At 35.8% G+C, this 27,251-nt stretch overlaps 1 protein-coding gene across 7 annotated transcripts in view; it reads right to left on the bottom strand.

Moving 5' to 3' along the window:
• Window positions 1-27,251, bottom strand: part of NIPBL (NIPBL cohesin loading factor) — a 158,933-nt gene that overhangs the window by 92,579 nt on the left and 39,103 nt on the right. For 5 of the 7 annotated variants that reach the window (XM_038124294.1, XM_038124300.1, XM_038124301.1 and 2 more), the window contains exons 2-5: window positions 24,854-24,927; window positions 7,787-7,930; window positions 5,175-5,340; window positions 3,951-4,081 (exon numbers count right to left, since the gene is read on the bottom strand). In XM_038124294.1, the coding sequence (XP_037980222.1) occupies window positions 3,951-4,081; window positions 5,175-5,340; window positions 7,787-7,850 (361 nt within the window). In that variant the 5' untranslated portion in view covers window positions 7,851-7,930; window positions 24,854-24,927. The remainder of the gene's footprint in view (window positions 1-3,950; window positions 4,082-5,174; window positions 5,341-7,786; window positions 7,931-24,853; window positions 24,928-27,251) is intronic. The other 2 variants (XM_038124293.1, XM_038124292.1) reach the window with 1 other exon arrangement.

Here is a 27,251-nt window from a genome sequence, read left to right as displayed (position 1 = left end):
TTTTAAAGTCAAAGCTACAGAGGGTCTAAAGGCAGCTACACTCCAACAAAGCAAAAAAGCAGCCAAAAGAAGAGTCCAAACCGCCTCAAAAGTAATTGGCACTAAAGCACAACTACTGGCTCCCCAACTATTAGTGCTAAGGCAGATGTTCAAAACAGAAGCTACCTCTGTCCACCATGCTACCAATGCCACAGAGAACAAGTATAGTGCTCTAATCATACAGCATGCTCATATTACAAATCTAATACACCCTGGGATTTTAGAGATAATTACAAATTGGCCTAAAAGTGAAAACTTAACTCTCACTAATGAAGAGAAACAAGAAATGACGCAGGCTAAAGAAGCTCCACCAGAGAACCAACTGCCAGCAGAAGTTACACTCTTTTTACTAATAGTTCTTGTCGCCTTGTAAGGATGAAACAAAATTATAAAGCAGCTGTATAGAACCCAACACAATAAGTCAAAAAATCTTCTAAAGGAAAAGGTAGATTAAGCCAACTCACTAAACCCAAAGCCATTCAACTAGCCCCTGACACTGCTAAAAGAGAGAAATAGCCAAAGCTCTACCTCTACACTAATTCATAGATAGTAGCCAATGCTCTGTGGGGATAGTTAGAAAAAAAAAGCAAATTAACAGTGTTGAAGAAAACCAATTTAGGGTACTAAAGAGTAGAAAGACATTAGTACCAAAATAGAGAAACTACCTATAAAAGTCTGCCATGTAAATGCCCATGTTCCCAAGAGTAAAGCTAATGAGGAACACCAAAACAATCAACAGGTAAATTGGGCGGCAAAAAAAAAAAGTCAAAAATAGACTTAAATTAGCAACACAAGAGAGAGTTGTTCCTAGCTAAATAGGCGCATGATACCTCAAGTCACCAAAGTAAAGATGCCCCTTAAAAGTAGGCACAAGACCAAGGAGTAAATTTAACCTTAAACAGTATTTGTCAAGTTATTCACGACTATAAAACTATGTGCTGTGATCAAACAAACCAAGCAGTTAAAACCCCTCTAATATGGTAGGCAGTAGTCCAAATATAAGTATGGAGACGCCTGGCAAATTAACTACATCACGCTTCCCCAGACACGCCAAGGTAAGCGCTACGTGCTCACAATAATAAAAGCCACCACAGGATGGCTGGAGACCTACCCTGTGCCTCATGCTATAGCCTGTAACACCATTCTAACCCTTAAGAAACAAATCTTTTAAAGGCATAGTACCCCTAAAAAAATTAAATCAGACAGTAGGACTCATTTCAATAACAGCCTTATCAACACCTAGACTAAAAAACATGGCATTGAGTATACCATATCCCCTACCACGCACCAGCTGCAAGCAAAATAAAGAAGTATAATAGACTGTTAAAAACCATCTTAAAAACACAGAGTAAAAGATCTTCCAAAAATGAAAAGCAGCATCTAGCAAATGCCACCTAATTAGTTAATACCTGAAGTTCCACCAACTGAGCAGGTCCTGCCCAGTCTGAGTCCTTGCATACAGTAGACAGAAACAAATTCCCAGTGATGCATGTCAGAGGTTTTTTAGAAAAGACAATTGAGATTAATTCTGCCTCAAGTACAAGCAACCCAATCATAGAGTTATCTTAGCTCAAAAACCAAGTTACATATAGTAGATAATTCAGAAAGATGAAACAATACAATGTGTACCTCAGGGAGACTGATTATTAAGTAAGAACCATATGTAAATATCACTGTTTACTAAATGTTACTGCCATTGTCTAGATTTAGCTACATACTATATATATATGTGTGTGTATGTATGTATGTTATATGTTTATAAAGTTATGTTATGTTGTATGTTTATAAAGTTAGAACATATGCTAGTTTTACTAGTAAGCTAGCAATATGGAGATAAGGAGTAGAATGTCCTAGGGTGACTTTATAATGCCTGTATCCCCATTCATCTGTTTAGCCCAGAAATAAGTTTTGCACATTTAAGACTGAGATTCTGAGAGCTAAAGAGGAGAGGAAAGAAGCACAGTTTGTTATCAGAAACTGCACTTGCTCCCCTGCATCCTTCTCTCCTAGACTATGTTATCTGCAACATAAACAGACAGCAGGACAGAGCTCTCCTTTGCTTTTAGTTAGTTTTTATCTAGCTAAGGCATAAAAATTCCCTAGACTGTGTTTTTCTTTTTCTTAGAACTGTTCAAACCTACTCTAGACTAAAAACCCAAAAGAGCCCCGGGAGCTCACGCCTGTAGCCCACTGGGGCCTAAGACACTGCATTCCAGTGCCAGAAAGACTAATAAAAAACAAAGCAAGCCAAGCTACAGTCCACAAAGGGGACTTTCTGAGTTTGTCATTTTTTCAAAGCGGCAAGAAATTTTATTGTTTGATATTGTTCATTTTTTATGCTAGTGAATACTTTACCTGTTAAATAAAGAGGTTTTTTCCACTCGTCTCCAAAGAAATCTTTTCCTAAACCAATTAGAAGAGGGGCCGCTTAAATCTGCTTTCTAAAGGAACTCCTTTAGAGGTTTTCTCCCAAATTTGCCCTTAACGAAGACAACTATACAAAGTTTCAATTTTATGCTTAAAGTACAGCTCTTTTTAAGGACTTAAAAAATACATCTATTTGTTTTCTCCTCCCTAATTTAAAACATGCTTTGAGTCACAGATGTGGTAGTTTAAAGAATGACAGAAAATACATAACTAATTTTCTAATGCAATTTTAAAAAATCCCCTAATTAACTTAATCTATGATGGAAAGCTCTCACTTCTCTATTTCTCTTAAGGACGGCAGGGGCAAGGGCAAGACATGGAAGGCCCAGTCCAGGTAACGTAAAAGAAAAATGACAGAAAAAAACAAAACTAAACTAAACACCCCCCCAACAACAAAAAAACAGCTTTTCCAAAGCTTCCAGACAGGTAACTGTATATGCGATAACGATGTAATGAGAAAGAAGTAAAACCAAGCCCCAAACACTGGGTCTAAAAAGGATTTGAAATTAGTCTGAGGCCATTAGCCCTACAGTATCTTTTACTTTTTCACATTGTTGTCATTTTACTACATAGCACAGAAAACACCATCCTCGTAGAAACACTACTAGAATGAGATTTCTCTCATATTAACTCCCAGTCTTACTACAATTTTTCTTCTTGTAGAAAAGCGATATGCATAAACCCATTTCAGCATTCCTACCAAATGGAAAAGAATGCACTTCATAAAATCATAACTCATGTTACAAGTTACATAAAAAATCTTGCCCAACTAAACTGTATTACAGCAGCACACATGCTTTAACTAGGACGGCTCAACAACAGGTGATTTTTCAGTTAGATACATATTCTTATTAAAAGTGCATGTGTGATTTTTTTCCTTTTACACAAAGAAGTGCACTTGAGGTCTTGTATAAATGTAAAAAAATTATTCAAGTAATTGACATTTATGGAAAGATCCATAAGGTTTTAGTCTCCCAAAATTCATAAATAGCTTAGAGCTGTACGGCACCACAAGTTACTAAGATGAGGCGGAGCTATTAAGGATGCCTCATTCGACCTTATTCCTTATTCCAGAATGGTTAAGAACTCTCACTGCAATGATACTGAAAATCTGTATGATTATAGTGTAAGATCAACGCATATGTTTTCAACTTCAATTATTTACCACGACAAACATATGAACCTAGGCATAAAAAATTCAAAATAAAATTGCTTCAAAATAAAATCTAATTACTTATCCCAGAGATTAAACTTTGAGGTGAAACGAAAGATTTTTTAGAATAATACCTGGTACCTTTTAATTCCATCTTCTTACTATATAATTGCTCTTAGAAGATGTTAAGGTACATAGCTTTAAATCACTATCAAACACAAGGCAAGGCATAAATACAATCGCTGTGCTCCATATATATTTATGTTTGTATCAGTCCCCTAGATTTACAGAACAACATAAAATTAATCAATAGATAATCAAAAATCCTTACCGCTTTGTACCCCGTATCTGTTTTGCATGCTTTTCTCCCTGAAAACATTAGGATTCCTTGCCAGAATAGCCTGCAGCAAGACTGGTATATCTCCTTCTGGATCATCACTGCCAAGGTTATCTTTCAACTCTCTGGAATTGTGGAAGTAAGCAAATAAAGAGGCAAATGCATTTTCAAATTATAAGAAACTATGAGTCAAGTAAAAAAAAAACCAAACCAAAAAAACCAAAAAAAAAAACCAAAACCAAAATGAAAGAAGACAATTTACTGTTAAAATATAGGAAAAATCAAGTCTGCAAAGCACCGCTTCCTGCCTCTAGTTTTTTTCACCCTCTTCCTTAAGGAATGGCAGAAGAAACATTCCTGCAAGTCCTCACAATCATCTTCTGTTACTAAGCTCTTACATATATGTGGCTGTAAGTTTAAGATTCTCATAAGAAGTTTCTTAGGCCCATTTTTATATCATGTTCTCCTCCACAAAAGAACACTTGGGCATATTATTGTAGGAGTGAAAATAACATATGTATGAATGTATAACATTCAGGTTTCAACCCAATGCTTTGAAAATCTTTTTATTTTGAAAAGGGGAAATTGGCTTATCTTTGAGATCACAGGATTCCCTCTGAACCATAAAGAAACGCAATGGATTTTCTATAAATGCAACTGTGCACTCACTTCTTGTATGCTTTGAGGACTTTTAAAAGCTACTTCCATTTAAACAAAACAAGTAAGGAAACGACAGAGTTGTCAACAACAAAACAACTCAAGGGACACCAGAGAAAAATTAAAAAAAAAAAACAAAAAGAGAATACATCTGCATACTTGATAGCTCAATTGTTAAACTACTCAAGTTCAATATCTAATCAGAATTGACGCAGGTGTCAAAAATTTTCTTTTGGATATGCAATTTGTTTATGCCCATTAGTGACTGATACTGAATGCAAATTAGTATTGCAAAATCAACACCACAAAGTCTGCACTCTAACCTATCAAGAAGGGAATAAGTGTTAGATCTGTAAAATAGCTCCACAGCCCATAAGGGCTGATAGACAATTATTAACATTGTCTGAATGAAACATTTGACTCTTATATTGCAGCCACTTACTAAGCAAGCCTAAGGGAAAACCTGCATATTCTAATTTTCTAAACATCCTTCTCAGTCCAGTAAATTTTGATTTCAAGGAGTAAGGATGGTGATCTGATGTAGAAGTTCAAAATACATACATGTGATCTGTTGACACCTGATTGAGACTGTGGACAAGCTGTGAAACCAGATTTTCATCCCTGCAAGCCAGAAGGCAGTTCACCTCTTCAGCTATCCGTCCATTGAAAAGCAGGCTTTTTGTTGTGGTAGCAGGTAAAGGTGATGGAAGAGGCAGCTGGTTCAAAACTGTTATCAGAAAACAGGAAGAACTTTAGAATCATTTCATGAGACACAAACACACAAATGTGGACACCCCTTACTCTCTTATGAGATTAAGAAAGAAAACCCAACAACTAGATTTAAAACACAAGGAACACTTCTGATTTTTTTTTAATTCTTAAATTCACACCAAAAAACACACAGCCTCATTCACATACCCACACTGGACTCTCTAAACATTCCAGAATATTAAGCTCTTTATTATGCTATAGCACCTTTCTCCTAGAGCCAAAAGCATGGATTAAAAAAAAGGAAATGCAAAATTTTTGTAGTTACACGCAGTACTGTACGGGCATTGAGGATTTCAGTTTTCTACTCTGATCTCAACCTTTAATCAGTGTTACCACTTTATAGTCATTAAAGAAAAACCAAAAAAACACAACCCACAAAAAACTCAGACAACCCAACAATCAATTAAATCCACTAATTAAATTTTCAGTTTATCTTCTCTTGTATTTATTCTTATGTAAACCGTCTTCTCAAGACAGCCCTAATATTGTTGGTTGGTATGTTCATTGAAATGTCAATTCAGTCAGAAAAACTTACTCACAAATCTTATGAAAAGATTTAGTGAAAACACTATTTCAATCAGATCATAAGAACACTTCAATTTCTTACAGCATTCTTAGGTCTTAAGACATAACGAGGAAGTGTACATATATAAGAAGGTTTGACCAGATGATTGTTGAGTTACATAGACCAGGGGAGGTTAAGCCAGGAGAGGCCAAAAGGCTAGACAAAGAGTAGGTCATCCAATGTGGTTCAGGAAAACACTCTAACTGCAAGTTACCAGGCTGACCACATCCCTGAGATCAAGGTTTTAGCCAAACTATTAGAAGCAATTTCAGAAAAAAAAACCCAATTTAAGTGAAACATATTTTTTGGTTCTTTCATATTTTGAAATTTTAAAAGTGGGGTGATTCCAGCATTTTTACCCCTTATAATGTACATCATTGGTGTACTTAGGAATAAATTGCAATTCAAATAAAAGTTTGTAATATATTAGTATCACTAGCTTTCATTACTTGCAATAGATTACCTTGAATGTGCCTGAAACTTGGAAAAATTAGCAAAATCAGCAAAACATATTGATTGTGTTTTAGCATAAATGTAGCTAGCCTACTCTACTGCCTTCAGGCATCATATCATCCATGTTCTCAGGGCAACTGGCCTTGTCCATTACAGTTCAGTGTTTAAAGGAACTCTTTCACCAGAGTCTAGTCAGTGATTTCCACCATTTCCACCAGTCAAGCAACCTTACCTGCAAACACTTAATTCTGGAAAACTGTCCTTAGCCAGAAACCTACTATTTGCATCCTGATGGTCTGATATTAGACAGACACGGTCATACATAGATATGCACTTAAATACATAACCTGCATCTTTCACTTCAATACTTCAGAATATACCAGAAGTACACGAAGTGGGCTTTTCCTCCAAAACATCTGCCTTTTTTACTGTGAGCAATTAAATTCAATTGCTGGATATATACTTCCAGTGTTTCTTGGAAAACCTCCAGTTTTCAACAGTGCAACAATAGAAGTGCTTAGAAGAAGCACCTAAGGTCACAGAGTCCAATTATCCTCAGTCAGAAACCTGAGTTACAAAATCTTTCTTACACTATATAAACAAGACACCTCTCCGTCCCAGCTGCTCTTACTGCAATGGTTGTTCTAGGTCCTCACTACAGAATAATAAATCTCCTCTCAGTTTTCACTAGAAATTATTTTTTGGTCACATTACAATGATTTGGTTTTGTGTCAATATCAGCTTGTAATGTAAATAGTTATTTTTCTTTCCTTGAATTTTGTCTTCCCAACATACTTAAAAGTCAGCACATACACTTCACATGCTCCCTTTGCAGGCTGAACAGCAAAGAAAAAAGACTCAGTTCAGCTGCTTATTTTTATTCTAGCAGTCATTTTGTGCCCCTACTAACTAGTTCAAGATTAATGAACTAGTTTTCAAGTATATTCAGTATATTCTACAATTCTCTTGATTAGTTGCACATCAGTCTAACCCCGTGTCTCTGTCTTTTTAGTGACAATGATGGAATGCATTTTTTAGAAGTTCTTTATCATTAATATATTTTTCTTTATTTGTCTGGTACTCAGATATGTTACTAAATGATACTGCAAACAAATAATGAATTCCTATATTTTGTTTCAGGTTTCCTTAAGGGTTTTTTTAACCTGCATTTCACTTTATGCTTAAATATGCATGTTTTTTTTGGATAAACTTTTACAATTAAAGCAATAACAAGGCTAACATATTTAATGACAAGTCTGATTTTAAACAGATTTAACTGTAAGAACTTTAAAAATAAAAACCTTTTTAGAATTTTGAAAATGCAGATATTTACCAAAGAGGTAGAAAAAAGCGTAGTAAAGATGAGAAAAAGAAGAGTACTTACGGTCTGTAAGACTAGCAATCCCTGCAAGAGTAGTGATGGGAACATGAGGCATATCCCCATTCATCCTGAAGTTCTGGGAGAGTAGTGCCTACACAGATATTTCAGTTCAGGTGCCAGCTATCATTACTTCCCATCTCCCAAGCACTAAACACAAAACAAAAAGAACAAAACCAAATAAAATCCCTCAGTTTACTTTTTTAAAATTTTACGTTCATTAACATAAATGAAACAGACCATACTACCTTTAGCAGCATACTAAGTAAATTTTCTCAAGAGTGGGTAGAACAGTGTAGATTCTAAGTAACAAGTGGCATTAGCCAACTAAAATTAGCCATCATCAAAAAAAAGATGCAAGATAAGGCAATTAAAAAAAAAGTCAGGTTATTCAACACAGACTCAAAAACCAGTAACAAAACTTTTGTTAGTTCATGCTTAAGCATAATCACACTTAATGCACAACCAGTTTAAGTAATTAGCTATTACATTAACTTCCCAGTATTGCAGAAGGAGGCATTTTCATAATGAGACCAACAAAACTAAAAGGAGTAATTTACAGATTCAAAAATAAAGAAGTAAACATATTGAAAAATACAAAATCTAAGTACGTTCTAGAAGTAGTATCTATTTCAAAATTGATTTGACAATATCTCTTCAATACATAACTCTGTCTGGTCAAACTACTACCAGAAATTCTAATTACTCCTCTTGAGGAAAAAACAAAGCTTTGCCACCACTGAATTAGCTGATTTCTTTCCTGTTAAACAGCGTATTTTATATTCAACAACAGAAAAAGGAATTTGTTCACTTTGATTTCACTAATAATAAAGATCCCAAATGCAAGGAAGTCCACATTGCTAAAAGAAACCCAAAAACTGCAGTTCCAAACCATCGAACATCACACACTACAATCCCCTAGTGTATAGTGAAATTGACATGACTTTTCTGAAGACATTAAATGAATTTGATGTGTGGTTACCTGTTGTAGACAGGCACTTGTGTTGACAGTTTGGGAAATAGTAAAGAGTCCTTACATAAGCATTTCTCTTATCTACTGAAATGCCGAAATCATGATTTACCTACTTTACAAGCCTACATTTTTGAGAATTACATACAAAATACATACACTAGATCCTTATAGTTTTTGAGAATTGCATGTAAAACACATCCAAATCAAGAGATCTGTATAATTTCCTTAGTAATGTTTCTTAGTAACATTCTTTCTTATGCCACATGGCAACATATGGCAATATATAAAACACCACTGCTTATAAATACATACAGACTCCAAGACATGGAAAAGAAATGTTACAAGGCTTTTTGTGCTCAAAGTTTTCATCAGCCAGTGAAATTACATTTTCAAATGCACATCTGCATGTTCTTCGAAAAACTGAGATTAAACAGAACTGACAGTAAGTTGACTTCCTTTGCCACACCTGCCATAGTCTCATTCTGACCTAAATTACTTTTTTAAAATTAAAAATACAGTACATTGCCAATACAGAAATCTAGTCAGTAAGGAAAATGCTACAGACAGATACGCTGTGTGATTTGCTGTGTTTGGATTTTTTTTTAAATCCAGGAGAAAACTTCTATCAGAACAGTTTCAAGTACTACTCAATACCCAAGGGTTTTTTACCCTGAATGAATACAAACACACACAGAATTTCAGTGGTTGCCAAGTACCACAAATAAGTGATTGTTAAAAAGTTTAAAGAATCAAAGAAAATACTCTAAAAGAGTCCCATAATGAGTCTGCAGCAATAAACCCACAGGAGATAACACTTTTAAAATCCAAGTTTTCACTGAAAGCCTAGAAAATAAAGAACACCTTTCACACACAAATTGTATTTACTATAAAAATGTCATGTCTAATGACTTCTCCCAACTGAAACTGCATCAAAGGAAAGGCCACGTCACTACGTCACTAGCCAGTATTATTGGAAATCTTTATGTAGCACAGGAACAATGAAATATAAGGAAAAAAAAAGTCTATTCACTTTCACTTCCTCATCACATGAGAAAGCTGTTAACATAGAAACTACCACTCCTAATTCAAGTATTACTGCCAAAATAAAGAAAATTATAGAGACGTTATACAGGAATAATTCCTCCAAAATCAGGCACTTAAAATTAGAAATCTTCTCCACGGATACATGATAAGAACCTGAACCTGGCAAGGTCCAGACCTCAGAGTGGAGCAAGTGGAGTGAGGAGGGGAAAAGTAAACTTTCTTTGTAAGAGAAGAGTAAAAGGGGTTGGTTTGTTTAACTAACAAAACAAAGGTCAAGAGGGGATGTGGTTGCTCTCTCTAAGGCGGTCAAAGAAGGCTACAAAGGAAGAAAGCCACAGAGCAATGCTAACACAACAATAAATGGGCACATAATTGCAAGCAAGAAGAAAACCAGAACAGAGTTTTTCGAGCTGCCAACTTATCCAACAGCCTTACATTAGCAGAGATAAGCAACACCACCACTCCAAAGACGGATTGTACAGATGTTACAGAAGAGACAGGATGTGGTTGTCTGCACCAGCTGGGGGCTAAGCATGGCAATTCAAGAACTCAATCTCTGACATTATGAAGTTTCTGTAAGCATGATGAAATGAATAAACAGATGAGAGTAAACAAGAGAGAAAGAGAAACCGATGGGATTAAGTGATAGGAATAATTTACAAAACAAACACAATATGAAGAAACCACGTAGAAATATCTGGGTCCAGATACTACATCTGTCATGTTGAGGGGAAAATTGCATCTGTTATAAAACTGGCAAACAAGGCAGGATTCAACTCCAGAAGCAGAGACTAAGATCCAGTCAAACTACTCCTCAAATTTAATGCTACTGAGAACATAAAAAAACCCATTCATTTTAAGATTTTAAAATCTCAAGCAGTTAGAGGAATAAAGATTGACGGCTCAAGACAGTATAGGTTGTTCCATATAAAACATCAGTACAGCATGTGACAATAGCTTGACTGTTAGACAAGTTTTGTTGGGGCTTTTCTCTCCCACCTCCATTCCCCAAATATAAGAAGAGTTAAAAGTACTATTGTAGCATTACCATTAGTCAAGAAGAACAATAATTTTCATTATCTAAAAATTTTCCATTGCCAGGATTGTTCAGTAATTGTTAAAAATAGTGTAATATTTTTACCCCTTAACTGAAAAAATAAAACCGTTAGTTATATTAGCTGAATTAAGGAAGTCACAGATCAGCAGTGGAAGGCTTTTAACTAATGCATTAGACTGTAGTGCAGCAGTTCAAAAAGAGTGCAAGAAATCCAGTCTGTATAAATATATGAGGTCTTGTGTATTCAGTATATAGGTATTTATGCTCTTGTTTCTTTCTAAGAATGGATACCATAGAAGACATTTTTGGGAGGAAGGAACTGCAGTGCACAAAGGAAGCAACACATAGAATAATTCAGTGAAAGGAAAACAGAAAAATGGCAGCATATCTATGACACAAGAAAAAGTTATCATCATAATATACACTAATATAGAAAAGCCAAGCCAACACAGCGAGGAAAGTAGTATTTAAAAAAGTTTAGGCTATGGTTGATAAGTACAAATTTAATGTGTTATTTTTGAAAGTTATTGTTTTCCTTTTTTTTTTAATATATTATCTATATTATATATTACCCTTCACTGCAAAGGCAAAATTAATGGAGGAAGAGAGGATGAAAATATGTTGGGAACAATTCAAGTACAGATATTGACATCTAGCAAAGAGAAACTACAAACATTAAAGGAAAAAAATAACTACTACCCAAGCATATAAAACAAAAAAAAATTACCCTGTAAAATAAAATAAGAAATAGAAACCAACTGCAGTTGTATTTTTTCAGATATTGCAGCATTTAACTATCAATTAAATGATGAGAGGACTCTGACCACTGGTTATCATATAATGGTACAAGCTCTGCATTTATGAAACATTCCTCTTGGTTGAGAAACTGTTGTGTCTCTAACAAAAATACCAGGTTTTCCACAGCTTTGCCATGTGCAGGCATGAGAAGAGTAAAAAACAAAACAAAAGAAAAAATCTGTTTATGCAGTAATACAAAAAGGTTCAGCAGCAAAGCACAGAAAAGTAACCAATCTCAGTACTGGGCAGTTTCCTATGTACATTTAAATGTTTCATTTCTCATTCCCCAGGGTATTCTTTAACTTATTATATCTTCAGATTTAAAACAATGTATTATATGTAAGTGACCTGATATTTCCCAAGAAGTAAAAAGCTGGATTAAAATTAAATTTTAAAGAAAAGCTACTAGATATCTATGCTTTTCTTTTTAAAATACATTATATTACATAGAGTACTTTAAATAGTCTTGTTTTATTTTGCTTAGATTATAAAACCTTTATTTAGCATGAAAGTACTTTAAAAAGCAGTTTCAGTTTCCTATATGTTGAGTAACATCATATAGATATAACCACAGCATCATGATCTTGACTTTTCTTCATCTGCATAAGAAAATTAAACTAGTATAACTATGTATTAGCTAATTCATAACTTAGATGAAGAGTGAACATTTTCTTTTCTTTTAAATCAGCAAACCTGAATCACAAATTTATGACTCTGTCTCACAGTCAGTGAAAAGTTTAAAACAGAAGTTTTAAACTTCTACATTTTGCAACAAACTACTTTTCTTGTTTGTGACTACATAATCTCTGCTATCAGTCCATAAACTTTCCTTAAGAAATGCTTAAAGAATGAGAATCACAAAGAGAAAGAATTAATATCCTTTAGTTCTCATTCAGGTAATATCCTGAGACTGAGGTACACCTGACAGATTTATCCACAAGAGGGCAGATTTTTGGTTTCTATTCCAGAGCTACAGTTGTATACAATGTATACAATGACAGTAAGTTTCCAGACCTAAATGCTTTCAAAAATACTTCAAAAAACATACTAAAGAAGGAGATATAGTTGACAAAACATAATCTAATACTTAAGTATCTGCAGTGGCGTGAGCATACACCTTTACAATATAAAGCATTTAAAGCTAATTCAATCTCAAAAAAAGTCAGTATTGGAAATGAAGAGTGAACATTTATTAATCAACTGCCCAATGCAGCTGTCTAAGATTAAAACAGTAGCACAAGAAAACATGAAGCTATTGTATATTTATTTAAGTTGACAGCCTAAGAGGTGGCTGCAGCATGTGGGTGGAGGTAAAGGAAAAGGGGGGTGAAAGCAGGGAAGAGTGTGTATGTGTGTGTGTACTAGTCAAATCTGTATGTTTCATTCATAAAGTGAACAGGGAGCAGAAACAGTGATGCTGACAAAACAAGTGAAAAATGAAAAAGTTTGAGATAAGGATCACCTAATACAACTTCTAAACCAGTATTAGCATGATGTGTTTTCCTATAGTAGGTGCTCAAATCAACACAAACTACAATCATTGTAAGAAAAAAAAACCTTAGTGAAAAGTACTATACTGTACAATTGTAAGTTGCTTACCAATACAAAGCAATCTTTAGGGGAAAAAATGAAAGCAGCCAGCTTCTTAATCTGTAATTACTACCACATTCCTTTGGGCTCTGCTGCTCTGATTTGATAAACAATGACACTGATGTCTCTCCTGCCCATGCGATACCAGTGGCAGTGACACCACAATACACAAGAAGAGAAATCCCAGCACAAGCAGTGAAAGCAGAGACAGAATAAGATTGGTCTGTTGATTCAGCCAAAGATATCTGGCTGAATATCAGGAGATATATATATATATATATATATATATATATAATGCAGGAACACAAGTATTTCTACCAGGGTAAGCATCAGTTGTGCTCTGCACCTGTAAAAACTCTTCCTAGGGAAAGACATAAAGGGAGTTGACACAATCGGACCATGCCCAAATTCAGACCAGGCCATTTGTGGAGAACAGATGCCTACAAGTAATGTGCAGCTTCCTGGATCTGTGGGACAGTGGGACTGAGTGCAGCCATGGCAAGTTTGCCGACGACACTGAGCTGTGTGATGCAGCGCCACGCTGGAGGGAAGGGGTCATCCAGAAGGACTCTGACAGGCTTGAGAAGTGGGACCATGTGGGACCTTGTGAAGTGGAGCAGTCATGATACTAACCATCACTGAGAAACAAACATGAAGGGAAAATATTAACCTACTTCAGTAGCTCATACATTTATTTCTCATCTGCAGTACATTTTCCACGTGCAACTTTTACTCCAACAAAGAAAGCAAAGCTCTTTTGAGTAAGCATAGCCCTTGTGCTTGCTCAGGCATGTCTCAGTGGCTGATATTAGATATAGTTCACTTTATTGGAAGAAAATAGCTAAGGGATATATAGAAGAGCAAAAGCAAATCAAAGATTTCATTCAAGTCAGCTCTGCCAAATGGAGAATACTTTAGGTTGCAATACTCATTTTCATTAATAAAATAGTTGTGACAGGTATTAGGGAGGAAGTAGCAGCTTGGTTTTTTCCAACTCTCTGGAATGTCTCACGTTAGCTGTTAGTAGTGCTGCCCTTTCCTAAACACAATTGTGTAGTGACTTTTATTTGTATTTTAAAGACTTTTTGATCTTTCATTCAGCTGGAACTCAACCAGAGTAAAAGTCTAATGATTAAACACTGAACCAAAACCTACTTAATACAGTGGTCTCTTTCAATTTTTAATTTTGCATTTCTGCCCTTGAACTCTCTCAGATGCTTCATAACCTTTACAAAACAAAACTGGTATGAAATTAATCTCTTGAGGCAGCAGCTGATTTTATACAAGTCTTCATGACACACAATTTTTGCCTCTTTTTTGACTTTGAAAATAAATTAAAATCCCTCCAAACTTTTTCCATATACACTAAGAAAACAGATTCACCAGTATACCACTTCTTTAGTAATCCACAATAAACGCAAACATAAAATTCTATATAAACAGATTTAGTGAGCTGCATTTCAAAAACATATCAGTGCCTCTTCATACTGCAGTTAATATTGATCAGTGATTTGCTATTTTGTTTGTCCTAATATTCATCATGTTACCTCTTTTTCCTTCAACTTCTCCCCCATACAAGAGAGATACTATACAGCACTGCAGGGAGTTAAGATGCTTCTCTTCTGAATTGCTATATTACTTCCCCTCATGCTCTAAACACAATGAAGCAGTTCTGCCATGCAAAGGCTCTCAACTAGCCCTCTGTAACATATCCAGTCTCCTTCTCTCATATCAAATCCACTCCCACACGTCTCAGCTGCTGGACGAAGAGAGACAGCACATGCTACAGCCTCTTTCTCAATGGGAACAAAAGAATCCCTTCTATTCAACCACCAATTTCCACAAATTAAACTGTCTTGAGGCTTCCAGCCCTTCTAATGATAACTGAAATTTGCTGATGCGGATGCCTTCCAAAATTATTAGGCTGAGGGACTTACAGATAAAGAGATGACTAATGATCAATAGGTAGAAAACGATCAAATTAATTGGTGATTTTAGTGACTGTGTGCAGAAACACAAAGAGCTTTGGTTATACTGTCCCACTATACACATTTGCACAATTATAACAATGTAATTATTTTTGTAATTTTATAGCATTCCCTACTGAAAATTTGTTCTGTTTGGTTCATTTTACATGATGAATTATGTACTGTTTATGCAGCATACAGAGCATATACTCTCCAAAGGAAAGTATGCTAACATTTAAGAGACAAAATGCCCTAAATAATCAATGGAATTTAACAGTTTAAGATTACTAATCTTGCAAAAACATATTGCTTCAGAACGTTGAAAGAGCAAAGGTAACTTGCAAAAAAACCCCCAACTGCAGTGTTAGTGTCTAATAAATACAGTAACTGCATAGAGACTTAAAGAGATTAATTTTTTCATATGTTTGATAGCTGATTTTAGTTAATGTTTGTGTTCTAAAATTGAGAATTACATAAGCCTTTTGAACACACACCATCCAACCTAGTAATGCTAAAACCGTAAAGCTCCATGACTTTCTAGCTACAACTAGTGCTGGGATTCCCTGATGTTTTCCTTCACAGCATTTAAAAATTATCTTCGTATCCTATTCAGTTACAGTCCCTATTAACATTATAAACAAAGAAGTTACAAATAAGCCCGTGAAACAGTATCACTAGTCAGCCAGGATAGTCCTTTTCCCAATTCCACACACACTCTGGTCAGCTAAACTTCTGAAGCACAATGAGCTCAAAGACAGCACGGAACGCAAATGTAGAATAGCTGGGGGGGGAAAAAAAAATCAAGCACATTTAAAAGGTTATTAATAAACCCTGAAGCAGAGTGCATGCAACACCTAGATATATTGTATTAGAATAACTGCTAATGAACTAAGCTAAAATGAAGACTAGCTTACTGTGAGCAATTTGGGCTAGACAGTAACCATCTTGAATCACTCAACAGCTAGGAAAAATATTATTTTGGTGTTTGATTTTGGTGTTTTGTCCTTGTAGGTCTGGGGATGGGTTCACAGAGCTATGTATGAAAGTGACCTATGTAATTCTGAACTTCAGTTGCTGCTGCTGGTTCTCCTACAGCTGCAGCAAAAACACAACAGAAGTTTCTTAAACTCACCAACTGTACTGAAAGGAGGGATATATTTAAAAAAATCCTCTAAAATGGTGTCTCTTTCACCTTACTGACCATCTCCACATCTTACTCTTGATAGCCTGCAGATGCTACAGATCTAAACCAGAACTACTCAGGAAATGCACCAAGTACTTAGCAAAGCTGCTCACAGCCTAAGGCAAGCTCATGCTTCCATCAAGGCTAAGCTTTGCAACTTCCAAAGTTTTCAAACTTACCACTGCCAGAGCATAAACAAACATTCAATCAAGAACAATTAGATGAAATTATGTTGATTATGCACAAAAAACTTGGGGATTTTTAATGTGTGGCCTGTCCATCTTAAACATTCTCAGCTCACCTTCACTGGGTACTGCAGCAATACAAAGGAATACAGAACCGCTGTCAACAGTGAAAACACACTTGTAGAAGTCATTATTTAGAGCAAAACAAAAGGTAATTATTTATGTGCATAGGAATGCCATGACCCAGTTAGTATAAAACAAGTACCACGAAGCACACTACTTTGAAGAAAAGCTCCTTTTCATAGAAATTCTCTAAAACATGCATCTGATTTTTTTTAACAAACTTAACTAACTGAAACCAGTTTGGAAATTTTCTTCATATCCGAGTAGAGCTCACTCAACACACCTTTATTTTACAGTAAAATAAAACCGACTGAATTAAGCTACTAATTCTGAAAGAGAATGAAAACTCTAATGTTTAATGTAGTTCAACTAAACCACTTTAAATTAATTCTCCCTGTTAATTTGCATTAAAAAATCTAAAGTACTGTCATGTAGACCAGGATTGAGCAATGCCTTTATTTCTAATTATTTGAACAAAGTCGTACATTTTTAAGTAGTTCAGCTGAACACAAACTGTACACCTACAAACTAGCTTCACATTTGTTTTTTCCAAGAAACAAGAACATTTTTAAGTTATGCATTGTACATTTCCTATCAGAACTTCTGATTATCAAAAAATTATCAATCATAATAAAAGTGTGTGGAACACAGAAAACAGAAGCTTAGCTACAACATTTCAATATTGAACTAGTCAATCTAGTAGCTTACTTTTACCTTAAAGAGCAGAGCGGATCATAAACTGTGACACAAAGAGTTGAGAATTGAGAAGTGGTGAAAAAAAATTTCACTTAATTTGCAGACTTTTTTGAAAAACACAGAACATGGCCTGTCTGTCATGGCTACCTCCTCATTTCACAACAATTCCACAAAGTACAAGGCTGGAAGAGACAAGGCCAAAGACCTTTCTGAAGAGTCCATGAAATTAAACAGCCAAACAAGTTATCTTTTGCTGACCTTCTCCCCACATCCAAAATGGATGTTTTTTTATTTAATGTCTTTGTACATGTGGTGCATCTAGCACTGGCCAAACGCCAAAGGGCCCACTAGAATATATTTATTCATTTCCTGCTGGGAGATAGGATTAGGAGGAAGGCAAAACAGGTTCAAAACTTTTAAAAGGCGGATCTAGCTTTTAATTGGCTTATTAACATGCTTATTCTTAAAGCTAACCAGTAATTGGTTTTGCTAGGCACAGAAGAAACTCTCAGCAGCTCCTCTCAGAAAATTTTTTTTTTAGGTTTACACAATTCCCAAGGATGAGGCTGAGTCACAGAGTTAGAAAGCTACGGCTTAGTTGCTCAGACAGGTGGATGTGCAGACACGGCTGTGCAGTTATACAGACCGGGGAGGTAGATGGAAAAATGAGATAAATCTAAGCAGTAACTCCAACTGGGATTCCCATTCTGTTATGGAATTCGGCTTCTGCTGATGCAGAGGACAGTACAAGGACAAATAACTTCAAAAGAAGACAGATACACTTCCCAAAATATTTATGAACATTTGAAAACAGCATCTAGCTGACTGAAGGCCAATACACAAACTTACTGTTCCCTGACCTGTCTTTCTCCTGCTCTAAATGCTTATAATTTATCTCTGTCCACAATTAATCCCATAAAAAATGGTCTGCCCATGCAGGTATTTCTCTAAAGCTCTCCTTTTCAGTGTGCCACACAAAGAACAGCAGAAAACAAGTCCCTTTAAATTTGACAGGACCGCAAACTGCCATCACCTCTGCAGCTGAACAATACCTTTCAGTACCATAGAGATAAACAGTTCATGACAACAAACACCAAAGACATAGAACACACATTTGTTTTCCCTTCTTTCTTCCGCCCAACTCCTTACCCTTTGAAGGAGAAGGAAGGAATAGAGAACTACTGCGTGTTTATGCATCCAGGAAGTTACACATATCTCACCACATTTTTCTCGAAAAAACCACAGATGCTGAAGGAAGTGACCTCTGGAGGATATCTTCTCCAATCTCCCACTTAAGCAGGGACACCATGATGTCCAAAAAATTGCAGGGGGGGAAGGGGGGAGATAAACCCTCCCAGTTTAAAAAAAAAAATCTATGGACTCAAATTGACTATGCACTTAATTTTTTGGCTGTAATATTTATTAAAGCTGACACAGAAGTACCTGATTTGCTCAATAACAAAGTAAATACAAAAAAAAAAATTAGTTACTGAGACAACATACTTCATTAGACTTAGGAAAAAAAATTCCCAAAAGGCTCCCTATTCACAAAGTCAAAATGTAAACAATCCATAGAGCAACATTATGTTAGCAAAATTAGTATTTTCAATGACTGCAGAATACTCTCTTTTTGAATTCCTACTCTAGTAGTCATTTTTTCCATTTTCATTTTAAGAACAAGCAGTGAGGTTTTTTTTCTTAAGAGCAAGGCTCAAAGGAAAGTAATATTTCTAATCTTGACAGTGACAGCAACAAAGCAAAAACTTCTCCACAAGTTCTGATCAGCCTCAATCTTTAGACCAAGTAAGTTACAATTAGCCACATAACCATACACCAGGAGTATATACAGCTAGAAAAGGTCACCCCAAGTAAAAGGGCATCAGTAATTGAGATATTATATCAAACTATGCAAATAATTAAGTCTACACTAAAGACTTCCAAAGCTATCCCACATTGTAGTTTTTACTTTTGGCTTTTAATTCTATTAATGCATTAGTTAGATGGAATGCAGAAAGTAAGTTACTTGCTTGAAGACAGCTACCATGTACAGTAAATAGTAATATTTTCTAAAAGATCCCTTTTACTGTAAATAACAAATAAAAAAAAAAAAACGAAACAAAAACCACCAGAGGCTCTTTAAAAGCATCTTTCAAAAAGAAATGAGTATCTCAACATCTCCAATCGGAAAGGGCTTTTTAAACAAAATTAGAAATATCTATAATGACAGAGACATTTTTTCCTACATTATTAGTGGATGCAATGAAGTCTTTCCTATTATTCTCAATTCACAGATTCATGGAACTGTAGAAGACTCAGCTTTCAGCTTAAAGTGCTTTTCAGTATGAGCCACAGGCATCCTACTCTTGCTTTGACAAATATGAAGAATGTTGGTTAAACAAGCTTTCCACAACCAGATGAAGAAGTTGAAAAAGAAACACATCCAAATATCTAACTTTTCTATTTGCCTAATCAGAGTGTAGCTGTAGTTTAGATTTCTCCTTTTGTAACAACCCTTCTCTTAAATTATCAAATACAATGTCTTTCAATTGTTGAATTAACCATTATTCACACTCACCACACAGATTCACAAACAAAATGTTTGCTTCACAAGCCTTGAAGGAACAAAATATTTTAGCAAATTGCTCAATTCTTTCGAAGTAACTTTTACATCTGATCTGACCCACCTGAAACTTTTTTGCAGGTTTCAAAGCAACGGTCATAGCCTTTGCAACTGTGACATTAAATATGTGGCAGACACAATGACTGTCTGATTTCCCTGAATTTAATGCAGCCTTCCAGCATGACTTTGCAAGCCAGCACCATCTCCCAAGAGAATTATTGCTAATTGGCACAGAGTTTGAATGAATTATGCTGCAAATCGTATTCCAAGTTAATAAATAAAAAACCAACAAAACCCCAAACAAATCAACCAACCCACCCTTACGGTACTGGTTCTTAGAAATGCCTTTACTAAACCTCAGTAGGTCTTGGAAAAATTAAAGTCCTTCAAAATCACTCCTCAGCAGAAATTTCACAACTAGATGCAAAAATAACTGGAAATGTCATAGCCCTCAAGCTGATTCCAAGTTCTAAGCTCAGAAGGCAATTTTGGTATCTAGCCTTCATAAACCAGGCAAAACCTCTAATAAAAAAAGCTATTTCAATGTCCAGAATATTATGTGAGACAAGAAATCTTGGAAAGATATAAGCAGTCAGTCACTCACATAAAATTACCAGTAAGTTTGTCTACCTCTTTTGAAGTAAATTTACTTAGAAAGATCTCATTGTTTATTGACACATAATGGGAAAAAAGAAATATTAAAGGAAAGTTGAGTAACATACATAATGAAGGGTGACTATAATCTCTGATATACACAAATAAATCCTACCTGGAAAAAAATTTGAGATAATAATTTGAGGAAACTGGAAAGATTCACACTACATGTCTCTAAGGTGGTAATTCTCTCTGTAGTAATTTAAAGCATAGTTCTTTTTAGAAATTATTTAGGGGACCTAGACTACATTTTTTTCCTAATCATGAATGACAATGCCTACTTAATCAGTAAATACAAAAATTACAGAGTATAGCTAGCCGCTTATGAAGCGGAGTTTTTATCAACTGTTAAACTCCAATGAAGTATAACTTGAGAGGGGGGCCCATGCAAACCTCATGATGTTCAACAAGGTCAAGTGCAAGGTCCTCACATATGTCAGGGCAATCCTAAGAACACACATAGGAAGGAATTGTGGGTGCTGGTGGATGAAAAGCTGGACATGAGCTGTCCATGCAAGCTCTGAGCCCAGAAAGCCAAACGTGTCCTGGGCTGCATCCAGAGCCCTGTGGGCTGCAGGGGAGGGAGGGGATTCTGTCCCTCTGCTCCACTGTCAAGATCCACCTGGAGCACTGCATCCAGCTCTGGGGTCCCCAATAGATGAAGGATATGGCCTGCCAGAGCAAGTTCAGAGGAGGCCACAAAGAAGCTCAGAGGGCTGGAGAACCTCTGCTATGAATACAGGCTTGAGAGACTTAGGGCTGTCCAGCTTGGAGAAGAGAAGGCTCTGGAAAAACTATAGCACCTTGTAGTACCCTAAGGGAGCTTATAAAAAAGCTGGAGCAGAACTCTGTTACAAGGACATGCAGTGACAGGACATGGAGGAATAGCCTTAAATTGATGTCAGGAAGAAATTCCTTGCTGTGAGGGTGGTAATGAACTGGAACAGGTTGCCCAGAGAAGCTGTGGCTGTCCCTTCCCTGGAAGTGTTCAAGACAAGGGGTCTTCGGTGGGTCTCTGAGTAACCTGGTCTACTGGAAGGTGTCCCTGCCCATGGTACAGGGGTTTGAACAAGATGATTCTTAAGGTCCCTTCCAACTCAAACCATTCTATGATGATGAAACCCAAGGTAAATTTCCAGAGTTCAACAGCAATTTCCAGAGTTCAACAGAGTTCAACAGGTTCATGACATTTAGCAACTTTCTTTTGAGTTATCAGTACCATTTTACAACTGCATGTTTTCCTATTAAAATTAATGCATCTTCTATTACAATGAAATCAGGCATAAATCTAAATCCAACTTTTAATCATCATATTTATTCCGTAGAAGGAAATATCAATGCACACTGCATATGTAAGACCTGTAAAACGTATTTTTTTGGACTCAAAGCACTGTTTATCCTCTATGGCAAAAAGCTGTCATCACAACTTCTACCAATACACCTCTCTAAAGCTGCCCCCAGTAATTTAGTGAATACTTAATGACTTCCCAAGGAAAAACAAGAGGAATTAAAAGGATATTTTAATTAGTAAAATTATGACACATGAAAGGACATATATTTTACAAATCACCACATCACATAAAATTTCCTATAGATGCTATTGCAAAAGTCTTAAAAGCAGAAAGATGATAAAGTATCTAGACAATAAACTGCTGGTTCTGAAACAAATGTGGGAAAAAAATTCCAATTTAAATTCTGCTTTAGAATATTACTGTACAGGGTAAGCCTTTTACCTCTTCAGCAAAAATTGTTCTATGCTGGAAGGAAGAGAGTGTCTAAAATTCTGTAAATATATGATAGTGATTTAATTTATTTGTTTAGTTTTGTAATTCAGTCTATTTAAATGCAATGTTGAAAATCTTGTTTGCAGATGCATGAATATAATTTTCATACATTTTTAACATTCATCATAGAAATGCAGAATATATTGTTATGGTCCTCTAATGTGCACCACAGGCCCACAGAATCATGTCTTTTCGCAGCATATCCTAATCTATGGTACAGCAGTGTTCCCTGAAGTTTTTTGGAGTACATAGTCCTTCCAGACTGTTATCATCATGCACAACCCTTTCCCTACCCCTCTCGGATATTTGAAAAATCCTTATTATACAGCACAACAATTATTTTATGCTTGAAGTTTATGATATCTCAATAAAGGTGAGACAGAGAAGGTGAAGGACAGAGGGACATTCTTAAAGTTACTTTTAAAATGTTCAGTTTTACAATGACAGTGTATTTTGGTTTGACAGGCAATGAAAAATATCTTTCAGTTGTAATTTGTCCAAGAAACTAGGGTGACATGAGATTGGAGTGGGCTACAGAGGTCATCAGGTTTAGGTCCTGCAACGGCCAGAATGATATAATGGATGTCTGCTCCAGAAGAAGTCATATAAGACTCAGTCCATGTACCATTTCAATTTACAACATAATTTCATCTGATAGCATTACCATACAGATAGTAGTATCTTTTTAATTTTTCCTTCTCCCCCCTCTTTTTTCTCTTTCTAAGGAAGAGGGGGTATCAGTCATAGGAATTCATCTGGAAGACTGATGATGATTCTGGTGGGTAATTTCTATCAATGAATATATACAGAACACATTAAAAATCTGCTCCTAATTGAACACGTTGACCTAGTGAATTGTGCTTTTTTATAGCTGAAATTTTAAATGCAGACTGCAGCAGTAAGCAGAAGAAAAGTGATTACCTTCTGACTGCCCAGTCCTTTTTGGTTAGTTTTTTTTTTTAAAAACACTTAGTAATGAAGTATCTCTCTTCCCTTGTTTGTTTGTACTAGTTAGAAACAGGCAGTGAAGTTCTGCACTCTTCAGCAGTGGAATAAAAGAAGGAAGTTTTGCCAGATTTTAGCAGGGAAGTATAGCCTATTTCTCTTTCCCTTTTACTCCCTAATAATTAGTTTATAGAAATAATTTGGGGTAATTTAATTTTATTACTCTTTTGTATAGATATCAGTAAGTTGTTCTAAAAACCACTTGAACTCAGCTGTATGTAATTTACATCTGTTTTATAAAAAACAGTCTAGAGTTATACTCACCATGCTTAAATAATTGCAGTCAAACTGCCATAACTTGGAATCTTTGTGAATTATTTTAAAGTTTGCTTTCTGAGTATTTTAATTACATGTTTGTTAGTTTTTATGTTTAATGGGCATTTAAATAACTTTTTCAGATGCTGAAAGTAGGAGTTGGTACAACTACAAGGTCATTCACTGCCTATTGGAAGAGCTATGCAGTTTTGGCCACTATGTATCCCTTGAGAGACTGTTCTTAATAGTTTTCATATTCCAGTTTGTTCTTTGATGTTCAGTCCTTTTGAAACCGCCAGATGAAGGCCATTAAATCCTCGTCATTAATGACACTGCTCAGAACACCTCCGGCATTTTTGGTAGACTCCTGTATTTGTCAACAAAATGTGTTAGGAAGTGGGAAACAGTCTTACAGTTCTTGTCAAGACTCTAATGTTGGTGCGAAATTTGGTCAATTGCCATACGATAGTCAATTCTTCTTTACCTGGGGAGGTTTTTTTGTTTCTTGATATTATGGGAGTTGGCAGAGGTGCTACTATGTAAAATTTAAGTTTATTTGCCTTGGTTTTAACCAGTAAGACTGTGCTGTAGAAAACACTGGCACTGAGGCCAGCTGAGAAGTCTGAAAGCAGTGAAGATTACCCTTGGGTAAAGGAGGATCATGTTCGGCAAACTGGACATGCACAAATAAGTCCAAAAATAAGGGACCGGAGCAGGTGCATCCATGAGTGCTGAGTGAGCTGGCCAACATTAGTGTGAGACCATTCTCAGCATCCTTGAAATGTCATGGTGGTCAGGGGAAGCAGAAGAAAATCCACTTAGGGGAAAACCTGCTTGACTAAAGGGTAATCAAACACTGGCATATGATGGTTTGTGAAAACTCTCATGGGAGTTACTCACACAGCCCTGAGAAATCTGCTGTAGTTGACACTGTTTTGAGCAGGGGCACTGGACTAGATGGTGTCCAGAAGTTCCTTCCAACCTTAAACATTATAGGATTATATGGGGTTTTAAAAAAATACATCATTCTGTTAAGACAGAAAACTGCCTTTATGCTTTGTAATGATCACATCTAGTAAGTGCCAGATATCTACTAAAAGATTTTTTCATAGCATTACTTCCTGGCTTCAGCAACTTACCTTTCAGCTGTATTTTACCGTCAGGAAACGTCAATGAAGTCTTCTTCTTGTCCCACTAAACTGAACAAATACACCTGGAATAAATTAAATCACTATTATGTACTTAAAAGCGTGGATGTTCAGGGTTTTAGAAATTATGTTCCTTCCAGTAAAGAACAATTTTTGATGAAGAGGTAAAAGGCTTTACCCATACAGTAACATTCCAAAGCAGCATTTTAACTGGAATATGCGGCCCATTGTATCTTTACACTGACTATTGGAGAATTCAAGCTCTTATTACCACCTTGGGTTTTACACATCACTCAAAACTGAAAGGTAACTTTGAAGGAAAAAGAATTTTAAATAACATAGTCTCATTTCCTTTGTAGTGACCGAAAAGTGCTATGAATGTTCCCACTAAGCAATTCACTCAGCATTACCTGCATTGCCGTCTACATGCCTTTGCCTGAAATAGGTGAGGTACTTCATTCAAATTGCAAATGATGTCTTGTATCTTCTGAAGATTTAAGGGAAAAAAAACCCAAAACCTAAGCTAAAACTAGAAGTCTAAACTGTTAGAGTAGGTAATATTTTAAGCAGTCAAAATAACACCACAGCAGAAATAGTGTGAACAGCATCTGGAATAAAGAACCTCTCTACAACTAAATGACTGTTTCTTACAAAAGTTGTGAAAAACACAGTGCCAAATACTGCTAAGAGAATATTGTACACCCTCTAAACCTGCACCTAATGAAGAGCCTCAAAGTGCCTTATATTCACTACCCATAGATGACAGGTTTGGGGGTTTTCAGCATTGATTTCAGAAATTGAAAAGGTACAAGGAGATAGTGATGGAAGATTTACTTAGCTTCAGAAATTAATGACAGGAAGAAAATAGCATGATTTCAGTGTTCTTCTCACCAAAGTGTTGAAACCCCTTGTCAGTTAAAACAGCATGAGAATCAACTCCAAGTGTAGACTATGACAAATCATGAAGGGCCAAAATGATTTTCAGCTGAACTTTTTTCTGATCAAGTACAGAGGGAAACCAAGGAACTTATTTCCAGAAGTCCCTACCATGATAGCAGAAACACATGCATAGGTCCATGTGACCCAATTAAAAGAGTCTCTACACATGTACAGTATAATAACCTCTAGCAGCTATCTTCTCTTCCTCATGCCTGAAGAGCACATCACAGCTCTTCAAAACATCTGCACAAGACTGAGTGGAAGTATTCCCATACACCTTCTACAGTGCTGATTCAGAAAGCTTGCAAATGGCAAATGATTTTTAAAGTAAGATTCAATTCAAGAAGACAAGCAAAAAACTTGCAATACATACTATCCAGGAAAAAAACTGCTCCCTGAACAAGAGTCTAAATGCACATGGGATTTTCTCACAATTTCCTTGTACATCAAATTAAAATACCACAATTACTGTCCATAATGCAGGGACAAACAGGCTCAGTATGCTTCCTTTGCTCTACACAGGGAAGTAACAATGTAAACTTGATCAAGACAGCAAAGAAAGACATAAAGAAAACCACACAGTGAGCAGAACAACTCACTTGAAAAGCTTAACATAAAGATGAGAGGATAAATGTCTAAAGCTAGAAGGAAAGCTAAACTACTATTTTAGTTTACAATGTCCCTATTTATTCCATCTAAAACCAAGACTTTGATTAATCTGAGTATATATTTGGTGGGTGAACTCTTTCAGTTTCTCAGATAGTTTACAAAATCGTATCAGTACATGACACACACAAAACAAAACAAAACAAACAAACAAAACCCCCCCCAAAAAAAAACAACCCAAAAAAACCCCCCCCAAAAAAAACCAAACCAAACCCAAAATAAGTAAGTGTAAAAAAATAAACTGGGGAAAAAATCCACTAGCATGCTTTCCCACAGTAAGCTGTAATTTGATGAAAATGTATCACCAATGGTTTAGAAAATAAAATTGCTCACATTACCGGCACATTGGTTATATTGGAAAACAACACAAATCAAATACCAAAAACTTTGGAGAAAAAGGCAAGGACTTCTGCAACATGCATGAGATCTCAGGATTTAGTGAGAACACAGAAAGCACTGCGAAACAAATGCAAAAACTGAATACCAGAAACACTGGTAAGGATAAAAAATCTCCTCAAAGTGTTTGACTAATGATATTGATTCAGGTATAATAAAGTGCCTTTCAAAAAGAAGCATTCCTCAGAATGTATCTAATTTTATGAATTACAAATTAAGTTACAAATTAAAAATTACATTGTCCCATGATTCGTATTAGCTGTTATATATACAATTTATAACTGCACATAAGTGAATCTACTCCAGTAATTCTGGCTGGACATACCAAGCACTTTAAAGTTTCAGGGTAATATTACTGAATAATCACCATCATCCTCCTCCTCTGAAC

Source organism: Motacilla alba, chromosome Z (assembly GCF_015832195.1).
Source record: "Motacilla alba alba isolate MOTALB_02 chromosome Z, Motacilla_alba_V1.0_pri, whole genome shotgun sequence".
NCBI classification, from domain to species: Eukaryota; Metazoa; Chordata; class Aves; order Passeriformes; family Motacillidae; genus Motacilla; species Motacilla alba.
This window is presented reverse-complemented; position numbering and strand designations above follow the sequence as displayed.